Source organism: Brachyhypopomus gauderio, chromosome 6 (genome assembly GCF_052324685.1).
Source record: "Brachyhypopomus gauderio isolate BG-103 chromosome 6, BGAUD_0.2, whole genome shotgun sequence".
In the NCBI taxonomy this organism is placed as follows: domain Eukaryota; kingdom Metazoa; phylum Chordata; class Actinopteri; order Gymnotiformes; family Hypopomidae; genus Brachyhypopomus; species Brachyhypopomus gauderio.
The window spans coordinates 21202103-21223689 of NC_135216.1; the positions used below are offsets into that span (position 1 = coordinate 21202103).

General features: G+C 41.1%; 2 protein-coding genes across 6 annotated transcripts in view; both read left to right on the top strand.

Annotated features, from left to right (window-relative positions):
- cica (capicua transcriptional repressor a) overlaps positions 1–2828 on the top strand; it is a 28286-nt gene extending 25458 nt beyond the window's left edge. For all 3 annotated transcript variants that reach the window (XM_077009584.1, XM_077009583.1, XM_077009585.1), the window contains exon 21: positions 150–2828. In XM_077009584.1, the coding sequence (XP_076865699.1) occupies positions 150–433 (284 nt within the window). In that variant the 3' untranslated portion in view covers positions 434–2828. The remainder of the gene's footprint in view (positions 1–149) is intronic.
- A 1308-nt stretch (positions 2829–4136) lies between these two features.
- gsk3aa (glycogen synthase kinase 3 alpha a) lies at positions 4137–21295 on the top strand. Of its 3 annotated transcripts, none has more exons than XM_077009596.1 (11): positions 4137–4211; positions 4474–4641; positions 5740–5927; positions 6046–6129; positions 7079–7189; positions 7395–7525; positions 10104–10308; positions 16667–16762; positions 16848–17034; positions 17150–17227; positions 19018–21295. In XM_077009596.1, exons 2-11 carry the CDS (start codon positions 4476–4478, stop codon positions 19068–19070), a joined length of 1299 nt encoding a protein of 432 aa, XP_076865711.1. In that variant the 5' UTR covers positions 4137–4211; positions 4474–4475; the 3' UTR covers positions 19071–21295. The 3 variants fall into 3 exon arrangements, with proteins under 3 accessions (XP_076865711.1, XP_076865710.1, XP_076865712.1); XM_077009595.1 differs by lacking the exon at positions 4137–4211 and adding an exon at positions 4247–4328; XM_077009597.1 differs by lacking the exons at positions 4137–4211; positions 17150–17227 and having other exon boundaries at positions 4271–4641.
- Positions 21296–21587: the final 292 nt, after the last annotated feature.

Genomic DNA, 21587 nt, shown 5'->3' on the forward strand with positions numbered 1-21587 from the left:
ACACACACACACACACACACACACACACACACACACACACACACACACATACACATATATATAATATATAATATATATTATATATTATATACTCTCCTCTATGGTTAATATGCTAACACTGTCTACCTACATCTTGCCCTGCATGTCAGCCCAGGCCACAGCTGCCTTCCAGGCCCGCTACTCAGACACCTTCCCCACCAAGGTGTGTTTGCAGCTGAAGATACGTGAAGTGAGGCAGAAGATCATGCAGACGGCAACACCCGGCAGTTTGGATGCTGGTGGGGGAGGGGCAACCAGCGGATCAGACTCCACCTCTGCCCCCGGACCCTCCAATCCCATGGCCAGAGAAGAAGGCGGGGCTGAGTCAGAAGACAAGGGCCGAGGGCGGGACGGTCCAAAGGGCGGCTCGGGTGACTCCCAGGAGCAGAGATGAAGAAAGACAGAGAAGTCAGAGCAAATGGGGACAGAACGTAGGAAAGGGTAGTGAATGAGTATAACCAACTTCACTGACATTACACAGCACTTAAGTGGATTTTGTTCCATTTCTAACCAACCGTGTGGATTTCCGTTCTGTTTTGGTTCACTTTGTTATTTTCCTGTTATTGGACAAAATATTTCTGAGGCAGTTCCACACACCCACCAAAACACGTGTATTTTATGCAAGTATACACAACGATAACCTTCACACACTCTCACCACTGGCACAAGAACCTTTTCCGTACAGCATCTGGTGGCAGTCGTTTGTGTGTGTTGGGCAGTGTTGGGTTCACCCACAGTATGACTTCACTTCCTGTCTTGAGTTTCAGAGCCCTTCAATGCTGCACCTCAGGCAGCACTAGACTGGCCTGTCTGCACAATGTTTCCTCAGCAGGTAGAAATGAGACTGTTCTAGAAGAAATGGCCGAATGACTTGCGCTTGCACTTTGATTAGAGAGAGACTGAGACAGAAAGCAATAGGCAGAGAGGAGGAGGGCCTTCGAAGGAATGGCACACATGTATTTTTGGGGTGGGGTGGGGGGTGGGGGGATTGTTAGGCTGTTTCTGATCTTGGATGCAGGCTCATAACCAAACTCCTACACAAGCAACAGACCCCAGGACATACAGCCCAGCAGAAAACCAGAAGCTAGACCAGCCGACCAAACTGCGCAAACAACACCAGAAACAACGACAACAACAACACAGCACATTCAGACTGAGAAAGCAGTGCTCTTCTGCTCAAATGGAACATCCCCACAGAGAAAATGGCGGGGGGGAAAAAAAACGAGATGCTATACTCTATGAATCAACTCGTAGTTATGCTTTGTTGTTTGTAGCCGTTGTGTGGTACCGGTGGAAACGACTGATATATATTTTTCCATAATAGCTTGCTCCTCTCTTCTTGCTCTGGTGACATTTCCAGCATGGACTAATTGAGCTCTCTGAGTTTTGGGGTGAAAACAGAAAAAAGGAAGAAAAAAACGACTCTGTTCTGGCCTCTTAGCTGACGCTCCTGTCCTCAGGCCTTTATCGTAGGCCCTCACACCCCTCCACCTCCTCCACCCCCTCGCACCACTTTGCATTCTTTCTTTTCATTTTTGGTTTTTTTTTTTTGTTGTTGTTTGTTTTTTTGGAAATGTTTCAATCAGGTGTTTGCACAATACGTGGTCCTGGACCATGAGTAAAATCAGGAAAGTATTTGCTTTTAGAGTTATTTAAAAACTAACAGTTTTGTTCTATTTTGTTCGATTCCCTCCCTTTCAATTCTTAAGCTTAGCTTTTTTTTTTTTTTTTGCCCTTCCCCTCAAACTTTTACCTGAAGTGTTGATAGAAAGCGCCTGTAAAGCCCTGGTCCAGAGTCAGAATAAGCTTTGAAGTCTTTGGTGAATTTGAATCAGGATAATGCAAGGGAAAGCTGACCTGAGACCAGTGCAAATGTGGCATTTCTCAGGATTGCCTCTTCCTTCTTCTGCCACTTTACTTCGTTCACTGGTGCAATAGGACAGTATGGATGGGAAGTTTCTTTGGTTTAGATGAGTGACCGGTTTGTGCCACTGTACAGGCTGACAAAGCTGTCACAATATGATATATATATTGAAAAAGAGTTAAAATAAGAATTATATTAACATTCATAAATGGGTGTTGAAGAAGTAATCCAGACAGAACAAACCACAAGCTAAAATCTAAAAAACAAACAAAAAATTAACCTAGCACTTTTTTTGCGTCTTGTTTTGCTGAGAGAAGGAGTTATGACTATATCGATACTTCTCAGTCTTCACTTGAATGTGTGACAATATAAATATACATATATATTTCTATATGTCCGTAATATACAGGTGTTTTGTGTGTGCGTGTGTGTGTGTGTGGGTGTGTGTGTGTGTGTGTGTGTGTGCGCATGCGTGTATGTGTGTGAGCGTATATGCTGATACCTAATATGCACCTTGGCAGATCAGACTTGCCCTCATGCAAATGCCATCCATATTTTTCATAACCCAGGGCACTATACTAGAAGACTGTTATCATATGCCTCTAAGCCGGGTATTATTGTAGTGATAAGGGGATTCTCAAGCAAACCGTATAACATGGTGTAAACTTGACCTTTGGCACTTCACTCATTCATTTTCCATTCCCTAGCAACTGAGAAACGCTTACACACACACACACATGCATACTTGCACATGTATGTGTGCACACCTTCTGATTGTGTATCCAATAAATTGTCCTTACTTTGGACTGGAGAAGAGGTTTTAGAATGAGAAAGATGAGTGGAAGCTCATGAGCAGGCATGTTGACCATGTGCAATATTTCTAAACAAAAGAATATTGAAAATATTAAAGACCTAACACAACATGTTTCTTGGCTAGTTGTTTTTGTTCCCACCAAGCCTTGGTTTGAGGGTCAGCAATAAACAGGTCTGCATTGGATCCAGTGCAAGAATTCTATAAAAACAACCAAAAACAGGATTTTAACTAATTAAAAAACGAATTAAACTAATTAAAATGAAAAGAAAAATTAAAACCCTTTTTTAAATATTCACGGTTCTACAAGGCCTTATGCCTTTATCCTTCAATGGTCTATAGCCTAGCGTATAGACCATAGCTTAGCTTATGATCTACCATAGCTTATGAACATTAGACACCAAGAGTATCCGCTTGCTTATTCCTGAGCTGTCTTGAAAGAGGTCAGAAGTAAGAGCCCCATTATGCACTGCAGAAAGAGGAAGCAGTGCATAACACTCCCCCCCCCCCCCCCCCCACACACACACACACACACACACACACACACACATTCTTAAATGGTTTCCTCCCACTTATTGATTTAAGGTGCTTTCATGGCACTTTATAGCGATGTTATCTCTGAGACACTGAGGACTAAATGTAAAGCTGGCACGGTCTAAGTTAAATAGTCATTGGTGTTATTAAAGCATATTTTAATTTGATAACAATATGATTCTGTAGGTGGGATACTGTTATTCATAGCAGCCACCAAAGGCAGATTCACCAAAACTCTCTGGAGGAGAGAAGAAGAAATAAAGTGTGTTAATGTCAACAACCCAAAGGTACTGAAGCTACTTACCCAGAAACGAATGGCTGTCAGACATGGAATGATGTCATTTGATTATGTGGTCACAAATGTACATTTTGAGATGATTCTAGGTTTGCTGGGATATTATATGTGTTCATATGTATATGCTGTAATGAACGCATTAAATCCCACCACTTTTTATATGATTTACTTCAAGGTGTTTTGTAACAGATGCAAGATGACTTGAATATGAAAATGTACTGTTATGCAAAGTGGGAAGCTGGTAATTCAGAAATCTATTGTAGTTACACAGACGTAATTTCAGACGTAAGTTTATCAGTGTCTAATAACACGTTGCTACTAACACGTTGAGCATAGCACAGTAACGTATTTTAACCAGCATAAATTTATAGGTTTTAAGTCCAACTCAGTAAAAAAAACAGTTCCCAGAATTCTATGAGCTAATCAAAGCAATGTGGCTACTGATCATCGACATATAATGGCTTATATTAGGATAAATTACAGCACAAAAAACAATATGCATATGCAGAGAAAACAAATTACTCTGGTTTCTCAGAATAAAATGCTAGCGTCACACAAAATAAAACATAATATTTTTGGAAACAGAATACGCTTCGAGAGTGCTTTAAACCAGTAGGTGGGTGAGCTTTCTGATAACTGAGAGAGGAGCGCCATCTCTGGTTGTAATGGTGAGTGCCTTCTTGAACCCTCGTAGTTGTTTTGAACCTTGAATAGCATCAAATCGTCATAGAGTGCAGTCAATTCGAACTTCATTTCCCAGGTGGCATTGTGATTTGACAGTAGAAGTGAGCGAAAAAGCCGTGGTGGAGGGTGGCAAATTCTTGAATGATTTTCTTTTTAGCTCAACATTTAAATAACAGTAGTCATAGTCTTGTCTTTATCGGAGAAACTGCTGATCCTTAATCTCCTGCCCCGCCACGCTTTTAACAGATATGAGCGGCAGCGGGCGGCCCAGGACAAGCTCGTTTGCTGACCCTCAAGGGGTTCCCGGCGCCGCTTCATCATCCGCTAGATCAGCCGCTGTCGTGGGGAGTAATACAGGAAAATCCGGGGTCTCTCAGGCCTCGGGAGGCAGCTCATCTAATCTGAAGTTGGCCAGTGAGTATTCAGATATTTTCTGGCGTTAGTTATTAAGTTCAGAGGCGTGTTAAAATATAACAGATCTTGAATGTGGACTATTATAACTTCACTTTCTGACGTACCAGGTAGCAATACCGTTCTAGTTACATAGGTAACTAGCTCTCTGGCTAGTTAGCTAGCTAGCTAACTTGATTTAGCTTTAAGCTAAATATATTACGACCTTATGTCACCACACTAATTCTTTGGTAACTAGCTAGATAGGTATTAAGCGAAATTGAAATCATCCGTTGTTTAAGTATAAACTAAACTCTGTTAGCTGGCATAGCTAGCTAACGTTAACTAACTATGAAAGCGTCGTTAGCTTAGCTATGAAAGCTTAGCTAACTTAGCTAGCTAGCTAAGTGTTAAGATTTCATTGTTGCCCATCTATAGGTCGCTGGCAAGCTTCATATCTAACTACATGATGTTGAGCTGCGCTCTGAGTCCCCGTCAGAAACATCGATTCAGCGTACAGTAGCATTTTAGCTGGGTTGGCTACCTATACGAGTATCTTGAAATGAGCTAGAATGCCCATCGTTTTAAACATAGCTAACTAGCTAACAGCTAACCTAATTAGCCAGCTACTACCAAAAAGCTATTATTTTCAAATGAAATACTTCCGATCAAGGTAACCAACGTAATCTTTTAAAAAATAGTCTACTCTGTTTGGTACATGGTATCTCTAACATTATTTATGTTATACACTTTATTTGATTTAACTCGCTAACTTACTGGTTGGCATGTTACTAGCTTGACAAACCTTTATTATTGCAGATTTATATTTACTGATTGTAAATGTACACGAACATTAAACCGAACATTAAACTGCCTGCCTTATTGACATGTCAGAGTTAGTTTAATGTGTAAGCTGTCGTCTGTTACAGGGGCTGTAAAGACCTGGCTGAACAAAATTGTGTGTCTACACTCTTGTTAATTGGATTGTCTTGAAACTTTTCAGAAAATTGCTGGTTCTTTTTGCCATGAGATTAGCTCCAGAGAAAGGATTTGTCAGTTAAGGAGTGGCCCCTGGATCTAACATAACCCCCCACCCTCATTTCTGTCTCTCTGTCTTTAAAGGAGTTGGTGGGGAGGTGACAACAGTAGTTGCCACCCCTGGTCAGGGGCCAGACCGTCCGCAGGAAGTGTCCTACACAGACATCAAGGTGATCGGCAATGGGTCCTTTGGTGTGGTATATCAAGCTCGCCTCATTGACAGCCAGGAGTTGGTGGCGATCAAGAAGGTTCTTCAGGACAAACGGTTTAAGGTGTGTCAAGTTTAACACCCCCCCCCCCCCCCCCCCCCACAGCTCTCTGTGATTCTCCAGAAATGGAGACTAATCCTTGTGTAAAATAAATCCATCACTCACTCGCCTGTCCTTGTAGAACCGAGAGCTCCAGATCATGAGGAAGCTCGACCACTGCAACATTGTGAGACTACGGTATTTCTTCTACTCCAGTGGTGAGAAGGTAAGACTGAAAGCCAGGTCTTCCTAAGAAATAAATAATTGGCTGTATAAAAAACTGTATAACAGATGTACTTGCAAAAGAGTGAATGATTTTACCTAAACATGATGTATGTAGCTGGTACATATAGAACTGGGGGGGGGGGGGGGGGGGGGGGTTGGCTTGCTTGCTGGAGGTGCAGTTATAAGTCTGCCACTTGTGTTTGCAAGTTATTTTGTTTCGAGTCATCATGTTCTCTAATGTTTCAAAGTGATGCACAAACATCCAGATTCATACTTTGTGCTTTAGATCTGATATTGATATATAGACTGAAACTATCCTGCTTCCTTGTTACATTGCAGTGTAACTGGCTTTATACCTGCTCTCCAGGTTCAGGGCCTTCACAATGATAGATAATTCATGGTTCTTATAATATTAAATAATATGGTAATCTAAACTATCCAGTTGGAATTTCTCTAGGTTTGAAAGTTGTGGGTAAGAATGGGCATTGGGCATGCATGATTCATTCTGTGTGTAATTACTGTAATGAGACATTTGGTTATAGAGGTTAATAAAAAAACCTCATCTGCATGTCGACTTTGAGCACACCAATCAAGCTCTAGGGATTATGATGTGGCTTTAAAAGGATGTTGCTCTATATGCTTAGAGAAGCATAATGGCACATTGGACAGGTGTGTATATTTAGCTGGATTTGTGTGGTGTTGTAAGTCCACTGCTGCCTGTAACCTCTCCTCTAACATATTTTATTGTGTGTTGGCATCTGTAGGGATGTTTGTTCTTGACATGATCTAGATTAGGACTGATGTTGGATCAGCTCTCTCTCTGTATAACTGTATTCTTTAGCAACTTATGCCAGCGTTCATTTATGAATGTTTTTCTGAAAGTTTGTCTTTGTGCTTTGCTTTGAGTAGTATAATTGTGCTTGGTTAATTGGTAGATATGTTCTCTCCAGAAAGATGAGGTGTATCTGAACCTGGTGCTGGATTTTGTGCCAGAGACTGTATACAGGGTGGCTCGGCATTTCAACAAAGCCAAGACAATTATCCCAATCATTTATGTAAAGGTAAGTGAGGTTACAGTAATTTACAGTACTGACTATATAACCTACTGTATTTGATCCGTGAATAAGACTCACTTCAGCATGTCCCGCTTAGAGTATTAAATGTGTAGTAAAACTAAGGGAGTATGGCTTTATACTTACTTAATAAAATCTCTCTCTCTTTCTCTCTTTCTCTCTTTCTCTCTCTCTCTCTCTCTCTCTCTCTCAGGTGTATATGTACCAGCTGTTCCGCAGTCTGGCATATATTCATTCCCAGGGTGTGTGTCATAGAGACATTAAACCTCAGAACCTGCTGGTGGACCCAGACACAGCAGTTCTCAAGCTTTGTGACTTTGGCAGGTGGGTACAGGGTTGTTGAACAGTAGGTATACATAAAAGGCTTAAGAGGATTTTTAATTTCTAGGTGACACGTGTTTTTATGATTGATTTCTTTGTGGTGCAACTGATTAAATCTGATTCAGCAATCTGATTGGTCCTCCAGCTTTTAAACACAGTACACCAGTCGGTCTATGGGGGTGTCTCGTTTAAAAAACCATTAACATGAGAATTCTTAGCACTGGGCTTCACCTTCACAGTCTGTGAAACTCATGGGCTGCATTTAGGCTTGGGCCTGCCTTAAACTCACATGTGATTGGCTTAGCAAGGGGAGAAGTTTAAAGATGAGAACACTCTTTATTGCTCACCATCAAATAATTAGGCTAGCTCTGACTACATCACTTATCCATTTAGCTACCAACCTAGTTGCTGGGTTCTTGCTGAATATATTTTGCATGTACATTAGCTACATAAATGGACAATAAGCAGTTTTAACGTACTGTCATGGCATGTTTTAAAAACTTTTATGTGCAAGATAATCCTATCTGTGGGCGATGGGTTTCTTCAAATTCAGAAGCCACTGGCTAGCAGTACATTGCAGCATAATAAAGATCCAGAAGGCTACAGGAGGTTTGCCTTTACAGTTCTGTCATACCGATGTCATGCAGATCATGGCTTTGTCCCAATGCTACGTCCCACAAATGGGCCAGCACTTAAAACTTTTGGCTGACAGATGCAGCCTAGGTAGAACAAAGTCCTTTGAATTAATTGCTTCTTTCTACTGATGATTTTTTTTTACAGTGTGGCCATAATGCCAAGTGCAACACTGTGCAGTCGGTCTTACTGTACTGAAGCATCACACTATCACACAGATCAGAACATTTGAACTCAAAACACCCAGGCTAGCATCAGGATTTCAGTCTCTGTCAGGATTGATGGGCATCTTGATGGAAACAACCTTTCAATTCCAACAGTTTGAATTCTTGCTCTACAAAATACTGTTGTGGGGCAAATGCCACTCAAGCTGCCCACTTCCATTTAAAGCATCGAGTATGACAGGTCGTCTGGTTGCTGTATAGTATCGACCTTCCTCCTTCAGACTGAATCAAATCGAAAGGATTTAGCAAGAGAGTGCTCTATCAGCTTTTATTTCATACTCCTAGCTTTTATACGGATTGCTGAGTGCTCGTCCCCCATGGGGTGGGGGGGTTTCATCTGTCATGCTGTTAGCAGGTTCGGTGGGATATTTCCCCGTGTGTGTGTGTGTGTGTGTGTGTGTGTGTGTGTGTGTGTGTGAGTCCAGTAACTCCCCTTCTGCTGTGCTGCTGTGTCGATGATAAAGTGCTGGTGCACTGCATTAGCAGGGGCAGCGGTCACGCTCAGGTATTCTGCTCTGGCCGTAGTCATTAGCTCTTTGGCATGTCTCCTTCACATGCTTGGGGACAGAGGTGTACATTTTTGCTATTCAATATTCTGACATTAAGGTTCAGTAATGGTCTTTAGTAATAATAAAAATAAGAAGTGAAATTGTACACAAGGTAAGATGTAAAATATCTTGTGACAATAGGATAATAATCTAAATCTAAGCACTTCTGAATGCAAGGTTTTCAAACTGCTTCAGAGAAGAATATAATAGGAAAAAATGAAATGGGATCAATTAGGCTAAAATAATAGATAAAATATTGGCCACCGTGGCCTACAGTTTTCTTCTGGACTCCATAATTCCACATAGGGCCACATAACTGGAAAAAGCTGGATTTCACCTCCCCTAACATAGCAGGTGTGAATAATGTCTTCCATTTAGTACATCTGAGGGGTTTTGTGGACATACCTACCAATCAGTCCATTGAGGTACACTGAACCAAGGCCATGACAAAATAAGAATATAGTAGAATTTGAATTAAGGGTACTTAAAAATTTATTCTGAAACATGCTGATAGTGAGTGCAGCTGTCTGAGAGAAGTTTAAATGTGCTCCCTCATTCACATCTATGCTAAAATATTTGCCACAACATTTTGAACTCTCTAAGTTAGAGATGGAGTTCTTTGACAGGAAAATGTAAAAAGCTTTACAATACTCCCGACATGTTGTTGACATAAAAGCAATGTTGTTTTTTTCGCTTTTTGCTCTTGAGAGAACGTCACGGACCTTGGATGTATTTCTCAGGCGATATATGGTTTTGCAAACGTTTCTATGGTTCTTAAAGTTAAGGTCTCTGTCGAAAGGTCGCTTTATTGTGCTAAGACATGAAATGTTGTTTTTCACAACAGTGTAGTGGATAAATTGGACTGCCATACAGCTGGGTATTAGATTTAGACTTGGTGTTTGTGACTGATCAAATAAAATATTATCTTGAATATGTGCTTATTCATGAAGACTATATATTTTTTCATGTGTATAGCATTCCCTTTAGTAATAATGTGTGATAAAGCCATGGTGGGTAGGTGTTATTCTTCCACCTGGGTTTGTTTTAAACCCCGTGAGTAAGCAGTGCCCTTGAAACCAAGAGTGACATCGTTCTCTAAGAAGGCCCGATCTAAGACATTTGTGCAAAGTACCTTGCTGTGTGCCCTGAAGCCACTTCTCTCCCACTCTCCCGCAGTGCAAAGCAGTTGGTTAGGGGTGAGCCCAACGTCTCCTACATCTGCTCGCGCTACTACCGCGCCCCTGAGCTCATCTTCGGGGCGACAGACTACACCTCCAGCATAGACATCTGGTCAGCAGGCTGCGTGCTGGCAGAGCTGCTGCTGGGCCAGCCCATTTTCCCCGGGGACAGCGGTGTGGACCAGCTAGTGGAAATCATCAAGGTATGCCTACTGGCTTTCTGACGGACCAAATTTTTTCTCCTTCTCAGGACAAATTTAGATTATATATCAACAGATTTCCATTACCTCCCCATCACCATGCAAGTTTTCAGGCTCTGTGGTCTCTAACCCTTGCATACATGCAGATAGTAAATGTGAAAAAACATTGATTTATAATAATGTAATATCTCTATTAGAGATCAGTGGTTAAGAGGAACTTGATTTTTAGTGAAAAATTGAGTGACTCGACCTACTTCATTCTCATAAGAGTTTCATTATAGATCAATCCAATAATTTAAAATGCTTTTAGTGGAATTTAAGCATATGGAGAAAGATGGAGTTAAGGTTTTGGAGTACAGTCATGCAACATGACCAGTGTTTACCTTAGGGCTTGGGTCTTTACTGGTACAGTTCAAGCCAGCAGTGTTTGGTAGAATACTGAATGTGAGAGACCTTTTGCTGTTGTTGAAGCAGCTTCTGGATCTGTCATAAATATGGAAGGGAAGGGTCACTCATGTCAAACTTCGGAATCAGGGGGTTTAACACACAAGGGAATTTAATAACTTGAAATTCAGAATGAGATGGTTGTCTTTGCATATACAGTGGAGAAAATAAGTATTTCATGCATGCTGATCAATGCAAGTTTTCCCACCTACAATGAAAGAGGAGTTTTGTAATTTATCGTAGGAACACTTCAACTGTGAGAGACAGCATCTAAAAAAAAATCCATACAATCACATTGTATGATTTTTAAATAAGTAATTTGCGTTTTATTTTATGAAAAGTAATGATACTATAGAAAAACAAAGCTTAATTTTTGGTACAGAAACCTTTGTTTGCAAGTACAGAGATCAGATGTTTCCTGTAGTTCTTGACCAAGTTTGCACATACTGCAGCAGGGATTTTGGCCCACTGCTCTGTACAGATCTTCTCCACATCTGCTAGGTTTCAGGGCTGTTGCTGGGCAACATTGAGGTTCAGCTCCTTCCAAAGATGAGGTGTATCTTTTGGGTTCATGTCTGGAGGCTGGCTAGGCCATTCCAGGACCTTCAAATGCTTTTTAAGGAGCCACTCCTTAGTTGCCCTGGCTGTGTTTGGAGTCATGCTGGAAGACCCAGCCACGACCCTTGTTCAGTGCACTTACTGAGTTGTTGGACAAAATCTCGTGATGCATGACCCCATCCATCTTCCCTTTAATACAGTGCTGTTGTCATGTCCCCTTTTTGCAGAAAAGCCCCTACCCCAAAATATGATGCATCCACCCCCATGTTTCACGTTTGGCATGGTGTTCTTGGGGTTGTACTCATCCTTCTTCCTCCCAAGATAGCGAGTGGAGCTGATTCCAAAAAGCTCAATTTTGGTCTCATCTGACCACATGGCCTTCTTCCACGCCTCCGCTGGAACATCCAGATGGTCATTGGAGAACTTCAAACGGGCATGGATATATGCTGTCATGAGCAGGGGGACATTCCGTGCCCTGTAGGATTTTAATTTATGACTGCATAGTGTGTTACTAATGGTAATCTTTGAGACCGTTGTCCCCGCTCTCTTCAGGTCATTGACCAGGTCCATCTGTGTATTTCTGAGCTGATGCCTGACCTTTCCCAGAATCATCCTTACCCCACGAGGCGAGATATTGCATGGAGCCCCAGACTGGGGAAGATTGACAGGCATCTTGTGTTTCTTTCATTTTCTAATAATTGCACCAGTGGTTCCCAAACTTTTTCTGCCGTGCCCCCCTTTAGTAGATGAGAATATTTTTGCGCCCCCACTACTGAATCGACTTAAAGCATTTTTTTTTTAACACAGACATACTGAATTACAAGTTTATTGAAAACTCTGCACCAGTATAGCACACTTAAACACACATAAAAACATGTAAAAACAACACAACTTGCATTTGTTCAGTCAGTGCAATTATGAATATAACATTGAATGTAAAATAAATAATACCAAAGAACCTGAAACTTACAAAAACTATAGGTTCACAACTTTGGTCAAACATGAAAAAAATAAACTGCAAGAAACCTTTTAAATGGTTCAAGAATTCTAAATATAATTTTAAATAAATAAGGAGATGAAATAAGAGAAACAGCAATACATATGCGGCTAGTTTGCAAGCGCAGACATCACGCAGAGCACAAAGCATGTAACGGCCAGAAATATGTGTACTGTCTCTTTTAAGGGAGCGAGTTGAGCGTGCGTATGGAATATTTTTTTTTAGCTTTCTGCCGTAGACCGAGTCAGTCCACTGCTCTTTATTTTATTTCTGTAAGTAACGCATTAAATGAGCTTTGGACAACTCACCAGTTCATGTATGAACAGTGAAGTATTGCTGGAGCCCAGGTTTATTTTGGTCAACCAGCAAATAAACGGACTAAGTGCAATACCACCAGCGCGAGTATTAAGGTTGAACTAATTCCGAAAAGCAAGCAATACAAGCATAGAATTAGACTGAATAGATCTGTTTTTATGGATCGGTCACATTGTCACATTGTCAGTTTGTTAATAACAAATAAGGTATTTAGACATAAAGTAGACAGGGCTGTCAATAGTTGTATTGTACTGAAAAGTCCCAAATTTCTTGCCTTTAATTAAATAACAATATTTAAACAAATAAATAATAACAGTGGTCGAATACTGGGGAGACAGTACCATCTCTTTTAATGTGATAAAAAGGTAATAATTTCGACCATATTTGTATAAATATGTAACTTAATTAAGCTGAAAGTGCTGGAAAATATTACATAGTAAAAGTGCTAGAATTCCACCTTGTAAAGGTGTATGAACCCTGCAAACATAGCACTGAAGAGCAGAACGCGCAAAGTTACAAAAATCGAGAGGTGCACGAGCTTGCGACGCCACCGCGATTGCGTCCCTCGCGGACCATCGAGCCAGTCGTGGCATGTCAAGTATAAGCATCTTTATGGGTGGTGCAGGAGATTGCTCTTGTTACCACCAGCCGCAACAACTTTTGCTCGACAGCATTTGCAGTGACTGACTGTTTGGTCTACATCCAACCTTTAAAACCCTATGTACTTCCTGACAACAGACTCCTTTCTTTGGCAAGAGCTCCTTTGGGGCATCATCTTTTACTTCAAGGTTTGGTAGAATTTCTGGTTCAGAATGTCTCTCATTTTCAGCAAGCTAGATTTGTGCTCTATTGCATCAAGCATCCCATGAGAAACAATTAACGACCATGCTGCGTTCCCAACAAGTTTAGGCAATTTAAACCGGTGTGGCCGGTATATGAAAAATTCTTATTATAACAAATAAACACCGGTTTTCAGTGCAAACCGGTATACCACCCAGCACTAGTAGTAGTACAGTAAAACATTGATTTACAATTGATTTACTCATTGTCCCAGATAAGTTTTTTTAGATCTGATTGGGCCCTGTGTTCGATTTATTTATTTTATTGCTTCATGTTGAAAAACATGAGTGAGGTGTGTGTGTGTGTGTGTGTCATCGTATGATGATCGTACAGATTTTTTGCTGTTTAAAGTTCTGTACAAATGAATGACATTTGAAATAATATCTATGGACAATTTTAATAAACAGTTCTACTGTTTATTACCATTTGTCTCCTTGCTCATTTTGTCGTGTGTGGCACTTGAGCATATGCAGTAACCCCATGTCAAATAGACAAATACCTAATTGAATACATGTTTACAACAGGTGTGGCAGCTGTCAGATTTTAAATGAACAAAATACACTATATTGCCAAAAAGTATTCGCTCACCTTCCTTGACTCACATATTAGCTTAAGTGAAATCCCATTCCTAATCCATAGGGTTCAATATGACGTTGGTCCTCCCTTATGCAGCTAGAACAGGTTCAACACTCTGAATGTTAACAGCTTCTGGGAAGGCTGTTAACAAGGTCTAGTGTGTTTATGGGGATTTTTGACCATTCTTCCAGAAGCACATTTGTGAGGTCACATACTGATGTTGGAAGAGGAGGCCTGGCTCTCAATCTCTGTTCTCATTCTCATTCATCCCAAAGGTCTTCTATCTGGTTGAGGTCAGGACTCTGTGCATCAGTGCACAAAGCAAGGTCCATAAAGACATGGATGGCAGAGTCTGGTATGGATGAACCATAGTCATGTTGGAAGAGGAAGGGGCCAGCTCCAAACTGTTCCCACAATGTTGGGAGCATGGAATTGTCCAAAATGTCTTGGTATGATGAAGCATTTAGAGTTCCTTTCACTGGAACTAAGGGGCCAAGCTCAGCTCCTGAAAAACAACCCACACCATAATCCCCCCCTCCACCAAACTTTACACTTGGCACAATGCAGTCAGACAAGTACTGTTCTCCTGGCAACGGCCAAACCCAGACTCATCCATCAGATTTCCAGATGGAGCAGTGTGATTCGTCACTCCAGAAAATGTGCCTTCATTGCTGTAGAGTCCAGTGGTGGCGTGCTTTACACCACAGCATCCGACGCTTTGCATTGCACTTGGTGATGTATGACTTGGATGCAGCTGCTCGACCATGGAAACCCATTCCATGAAGCTCTCTGTGCACTGTTCTTGAGCTAATCTGAAGGCCACATGAAGTTTGGATGTCTGTAGTGATTGACTCTGCAGAAAGTTGGTGACCTCTTCACACTATGCACTTCAGCATCCGCTGCCCCTGCTCCATCAGTTTACGTGGCCGACCACTTTGTAGCTGAGTTGCTGTCCTTCCCAAACACTTCCATTTTCTTATAATACAGCTGACAGTTGACTGTGGAATATTTAGGAGCGAGGAAATTTAACGACTGGATTTGTTGCACAGGTGGCATCATATCACAGTTCCACGCTGGAATTCACTGAGCTCCTGAGAGCGACCCATTCTTTTTTTGTAAAACAGTCTGCATGCCTTGGTGCTTAATTTTATACACCTGTGGCCATGGAAGTGATTGGACCTGATTCTGATCATTTGGATTGGTGTGTGAATACTTTTGGCAATATGGTGTACATTGGTTGGATTACTAAGCTACTTGGTTAATGTGTTATCGTGTGCAACAGGTGAATAGAATCTGCAGACACACGACATGGTGCAAGACTATGCTGATGTTATTAGTCCTATAACTGTTATTGGTGCAAAATAATCTTATCCAAAGTAGGCGTTAGGCTAGCCTGCGTTCAGTCTGACATTAATTGGTGTACAATACTACTAGGACATTACTTTTTCACTCTACAACAATATTCTAAAATGAAGTGCACAGCCATATTTTCAAATGCAAAAGTAATAGGACATTCCAATAGGAATGTCACTCAACTCATTCATTGCACTTTAGTAGCTAAACTGAGAAATCCTGCTTTGTGGAATCTAACACCCCCCCGCCCAACATTGAAATGCATGGTTCCATTCCTCGTACTTAGCTGAGTTCGTAAGGAAGACACGTGTGTCTGAATGCAGGATGCGTTATTCAGCACAAATTGAGTGCAGAGCCAAGCCTGCTTGTGCACAGTGTTTACTGAAGTCTGGATATCACGATGAGTGTTTTCCAATGTCCATTTCTCCATCACAAAGGAGGCTAATTGACTGAAGACTTCAAAGAGTGCAGCTATTCACTGAACGTTAGACAACATACAAATAATGCCGTCATATTGTAGCTGCACTGGAAAATCCATACAGAAGGACTGAGTAAATAGGGTTGTGTCTCAAAAATATGCAAATTCAAATGTACACTGAATTAATTCTTAATGGCCGTTCAGCTAGCTCTGAGCAAAAAGAATGATGATAATTTGCCAGCTCCACTGCATCACTGATATGTTTTTACAGGAGGAACCAACACAAACCTTTAGTTTACAAGCTATTAGCAAGTTTGATGGATGAAGCGTGACTTTTTCCCCCCAAACACTTCAGACTAGGTCCTTTTAAAAATTTCTGCTAACTTTGTTGCTAACTTTGGTTGATGTTGGACAGTATTTAATGCGGGTTTTTCAAAGTTAGCAACATTTACCAGCAAACTGCAGTCATCAACCACCAACCATACTGACCGTTGGGTGATTTTCTGTGATTTTACAATGAAACCATTAATTTCAGCATATATCAATACATGCTTATGCACTCACTTCTAAACTATGACAAGTATAGCATTATGGGTAATTATTAACCTTACTATTGCTGTTTTTGTGTATGAGTATTTGGAAACAGTGTTCAAAGCCTCCATAATAGTATTTGGCCAGTCTTTAAAAATCTCCCATAAACAGAGGCCAAACTCTTTTGGTTTTAGGTTTTCTAGTTAGTTACCCGATACAGAATTGTTGTCCAGTGATTGTCATGGTAAACTGGCAGAAGCTAGCCAGATCCAAGCTGTGCTTTTGCTGCCTGTAATCCAACAGCATAACGGCTCTCTGTTTCTTTTCAGGTGCTAGGCACCCCAACAAGGGAACAAATTCGAGAAATGAATCCCAACTACACAGAGTTTAAATTCCCACAGATCAAAGCGCACCCTTGGACAAAGGTAAAACGCATGGAATATTGAAGCCCTGTTTTTAGAGGGAACAAGGGGCCCTCGTCCTCACTCACCTCTCCCCACGTCTCCTCAGGTGTTCAAGCCGCGGACCCCCCCTGAGGCAATAGCTTTGTGCTCTCGGCTACTGGAGTACACGCCCATGACGCGGCTGTCTCCGCTGCAGGCATGCGCTCATGCCTTCTTCGACGAGCTCCGCCTGCCGGGCACCCGCCTGCCTAGCGGCCGTGAGCTGCCCCAGCTGTTCAACTTCACCGCAGCCGGTAAGTTGACGGCCCCATCCATTGGTGTGCTGAGGTGCTAGGTTTCCATGGACGCCATGACCTTTTTTGTTTGTTTGTTCTTCATTATTTGTTTCTATTTTTTCTGTTATTGCAGAGCTGTCTATTCAGCCTCAGCTAAACTCCACCCTCATTCCACCCCATGCTCGTGCACAGACCACGCCCTCTTCACACGGTAATGACATCTGCCATCCTGTTGTAGTTTAGGCTTTTAAAGGTGATGTAGATTGGGCATGTTGCTTGTGTTTGTAGACCCTTTGTCCATAACTCAGTCCTCCCCATTTAATTATTTTATACAGTTGGGTCCATATATATTTGGACAGAGACAACATTTTTCTAATTTTGGTTCTATATATTACCACAATGAATTTTGAACAAACCAATTCAGATACAGTTGAAGTTCAGACTTTCAGCTTTCATTCAGTGGGTTGAACAAAATGGTTGCATAAAAATGTGAGGAACTAACTCATCTTTTAAACACAATCCCTTCATATCAGAGGCTCAAAAGTAATTGGACAGATTAAACAATTGCAAATAAAGTTTTCATTTCTAGTACTTGGTTGAAAACCCTTTGTTGACAATGACTGCCTGAAGTTTTGAACTCATGGACATTACTAGCGTTTCCTCCTTTTTAATGCTCAGCCAGGCCCTCACTGCGGCGGTTTACAGTTGCTGTTTGTGGGCCTTTGTCTGAAGTTTAGTCTCTTTAACAAGTGAAATGCTCAATTGGGTTGAGATCAGGTGACTGACTTGGCCATTCAAGAATATTCCACTTCTTTGCTTTAATAAACTCCTGGGTTGCTTGGGCTTTATGTTTTGGGTCATTGTTCATCTGTAGTATAAAACAACTAGCCTACCAATCAGTTTGGCTGGATCTGAGCACACAGTATGGCTCTGAATACCACAGAATTAATTCGGCTGTGTCACATCAAACACTAGTGACCCAGTGCCACTGGCAGCCATGCATGCCCAAGCTATCACACTGCCTCCACCGTGTTTTACAGATGATGTGGTATGCTTTGGATCATGAGCTGTACCACACCTTCACCATACTTCTCTTTCTATCATTCTTGTAGATGTTGATCTTGGTTTCTTCTGTCCAAAGAATGTTCTTCCAGAACTGTGCTGGCTTTTTTAGATTATTATTATTATTATTATTATTTTTTTTTTAGCAGTCCAGTCTAGCCTTTTTATTCTTGAGGCTTATGAGTGGTTTGCACCGTGCAGTGAACCCTCTGTATTTACTTTCATGCAGTCTTCTCTTTATGGTAGATTTGGATATTGATACGCCTACCTCCTGGAGAGTGTTGTTCACTTGGTTGCCTGTTGTGAAGGGGTTTCTCTTCACCATGGAGATTATTCTGCGATCATCCACCACTGTTGTCTTCTGGGGGCACCCAGGTCTTTTTGCATTGATGAGTTCCCCAGTCCTTTCTTTCTTTCTCAGGATGTACCAAACTGTAGATTATGCCACTTCTAATATTGTAGCAATTTCTCGGATGGATTTTTTTTCTGTTTTTGCAGCTTAAGGATGGCTTGTTTCACATGCATGGAGAGCTCCTTTGACCGCATGTTTTCTTCACAGCAAAACCTTCCAAATGCAAGCACCACACCTCAAATCAACTCCAGGACACTTATCTGCTTAATTGAGAACGACCTAACAAAGGGATTTCCCACACCTGTCCATGAAATAGCCTTTGAGTCAATTGTCCATTTACTTTTGGTCCTTTTAAAAACAAGGTGGCACATGTTAAGGAACTGAAACTCCTAAACCCTTCATCCAAATGAAAGCTGAATGTCTGGACTTTATGTCCATGTACATTATATAACTACATCTTGAATATGTTTCAGTAAAAAGACAAAATTTGTGTCAGTGTCCAAATATATATGGACCAAACTGTATATATATGTATATACATATATATATATAAATTGTCTCTCTGTCTATGTCTCTCTATCTCTCAGATGGCTCGGACGGCTCAGTACAGCCCAACTCAGCTCTGACCAACAGTACCTGAAGCACTGACTCATTCAAGCAGACACACATGCACGCACACACACACACGGCATCTGAGCCACCTCCTCAGTACACACTCATGCACACTTACCTCATACATGTCTCTGCTTCCCTATTAGCCCTGAACGTACAGAACAGAAAAGTAAATGCTCATCCACTCATTTAGTTCTTCAGGTTTTTCCTCGGACATTTCAGTGTTTCTTTAGTGACTGCTGGTTGTATACTATTTTAATGGACAGGGAGGCCTACAACTACTACTGATCCAGTTGTCTAAGCTACACACACACACACAACATTTTCCTGCTAATATTTGTTCTTGTTGACAGTGAAGTGCGTCTTTTTTCGAAAAGAGTGTTCTGAGAGTGGCTAAGTCTGTTTATAATGCCCATTATACAGGTTATGTCTACTTTCATCAGTCACTATTTTGACTGCAGGGCCTTAACATACTGTGTTCATGTGATGGGAGGGGCAGGTCCTCTGTCTAATCTCTCTCTTTGTTTTTGTTCCTTTTTTTAAAAAAATGAATCTTAATCTGTTTGACTGCACACTTAGTACAGTTGGAGACGGCAGGCTTCCCCCTCCTTTAGCCATCCAAATGATCCCACCATGTGTACTTACATGAAACTTGCCTCACTCACAGTTATCCTCTGGTTTTAAAGATGATTAGAAAAAGCATTTTTTTAAAATTTAATTATACTTAAAAAAATTTTAATGTATATTTGCTCAAGTTATTGTACATGTATAAAGTTTTAAAGTCTGGAATTGGATGGAGGTATGCCATGCTTAAAAGTGTGTGGCGAGTAGCGTGAAGTGCATTTTGATTGGGGGGTGTGGGGGAGGGGGGGGTCTGTCGACTAGCCGCCACCCTCGTTTTTATCACAGCTGAATCTTAATGGCCAAACCTGATTGGGGTTCTTTTGAATCTCACATGTGGCATGTCATGCAGAAAATAGATAGATAACCTTCATATTTGTTAAAGGGCAGAAGTGTAGGTGGAAAACATGATGATTGGATCTTTTTTTTTTAATGCACTGTTGTAAAATAAATATCTGTATATCAGGCTAGAAAGAGCATCGAAGTTTAGGTTTAGGTCAACAAAAAAAAATCTTTGTATTTTGTTTTTACGTTAAGCTATCCTGGTGTTTTTGTATTCTTTCAGTCCCACTGGATTTCGTAGAAATGTTTGCCAGGTTCTCCGTAAGGTAAATGTCTCGGCATTTCTCCCAGATATAAGGAACTGTTTGTGTCAGCCTGTGAGACTCAGAGGCACAGCAATAGTAGAGATCTAGACCAGAACACGACATGTTTGTGCACAAAAAGCTTAAACGTTGATTTCAGTCATCTGGGTCATTATTGATCAATAGAGAGACAGCAGTGAGAATGTGATGTGTGACATCCAGCTACTTCTCAGACTCTCACCTCTCCCCCTCCTCCTATATGAATGACCTGTGCTGCTCTCATGAAAACTGTTTTATTTATATTTGGTTGTCATGTTCCACCCTGTTGTGAACCGGGTGTGGTTTTGCCAAGGTTGACTCCATGCATCCTTGTGTAAATATATTTAGTTTTTTAGCAGTACCACTCCCCTCCCCGTCTCTCTCGTCTCCTCCTTCCTCAGGATCCTTTAAGCAGCCTTTTATTTATTTCTGAACGTTATGGTCTTTTTTGGGTTTGTATTTAATTTTTCCCCCCATCATTGTGTGCAATGTAAACCCTCTTTTAAAATGTACTGTACCCGGGTCTATACCCTCGGCACCCGGAATCAACTCAAGTTCTACTGGGGACAGCGTTTGAAGAATCTGGACAGTCGTGTTGTATTAAGTATGTGTCAGTTTTCATTATGAGGTACATGTGTAAATGAATTGTTTCCTGTGAGCTTGTTTTGTCTTACCTGACTTTACAGATGGACATTTGAACACAAGGACACTACGAGATGTACTCTTAAATGCATGGGTCAAATGGTGTGAAGGGAACAACCTCTTAAACAGATCCAGCTGCTTTAAACAGCAGGTGGAAATGGTGCATCTGGCCAGTGCTGAGCCATGATGGATATGCTAAGATGACAGTAAAGCATAGATGTGTTGTTTTCCCTCACATCTATGAAACTGATCTCTAGCATCCTTCAACATATGTATGTTCAGATCTTGTATTCATAAAACTTTTTGCTGATTAGAGATCAATGGTTGTGTATATCAAACTGGAGTAAAGCGACTGATCCAGGATCAATTTTTGCTTCTCCTAATCTTGTGAAATACAATTAGATCTACAGGAGTTGTTTGATTCTAGGTCGGCATGCTTGATGCATATGGTGTCACACTTGTCTATATTGATCTTAGGCATCGAAATACATGGCTTAGAATTTTTTATTTATTTTCTGAAGGTGTGTACAAAATTGCAGTTGCATCATAAAGACCAAGAAATGTTGGGCTCTGACAAACTTGTTATTCTCTTTTATCACAATCATTAGCCGTCGGCACCAGGACCAGCCGGACTGTGTCCATATACTGTCAGAGGTCGT

Excerpts from the sequence above, each read along its gene's own strand:
- gsk3aa (XM_077009596.1), top strand. The coding sequence starts at position 4,476 with ATGAGCGGCAGCGGGCGGCCCAGGACAAGCTCGTTTGCTGACCCTCAA. Across the intron at positions 5,928-6,045 it reads TTCAGGACAAACGGTTTAAG|AACCGAGAGCTCCAGATCAT; the intron begins GTGTGTCAAGTT and ends CTGTCCTTGTAG. Across the intron at positions 7,190-7,394 it reads TCCCAATCATTTATGTAAAG|GTGTATATGTACCAGCTGTT; the intron begins GTAAGTGAGGTT and ends TCTCTCTCTCAG.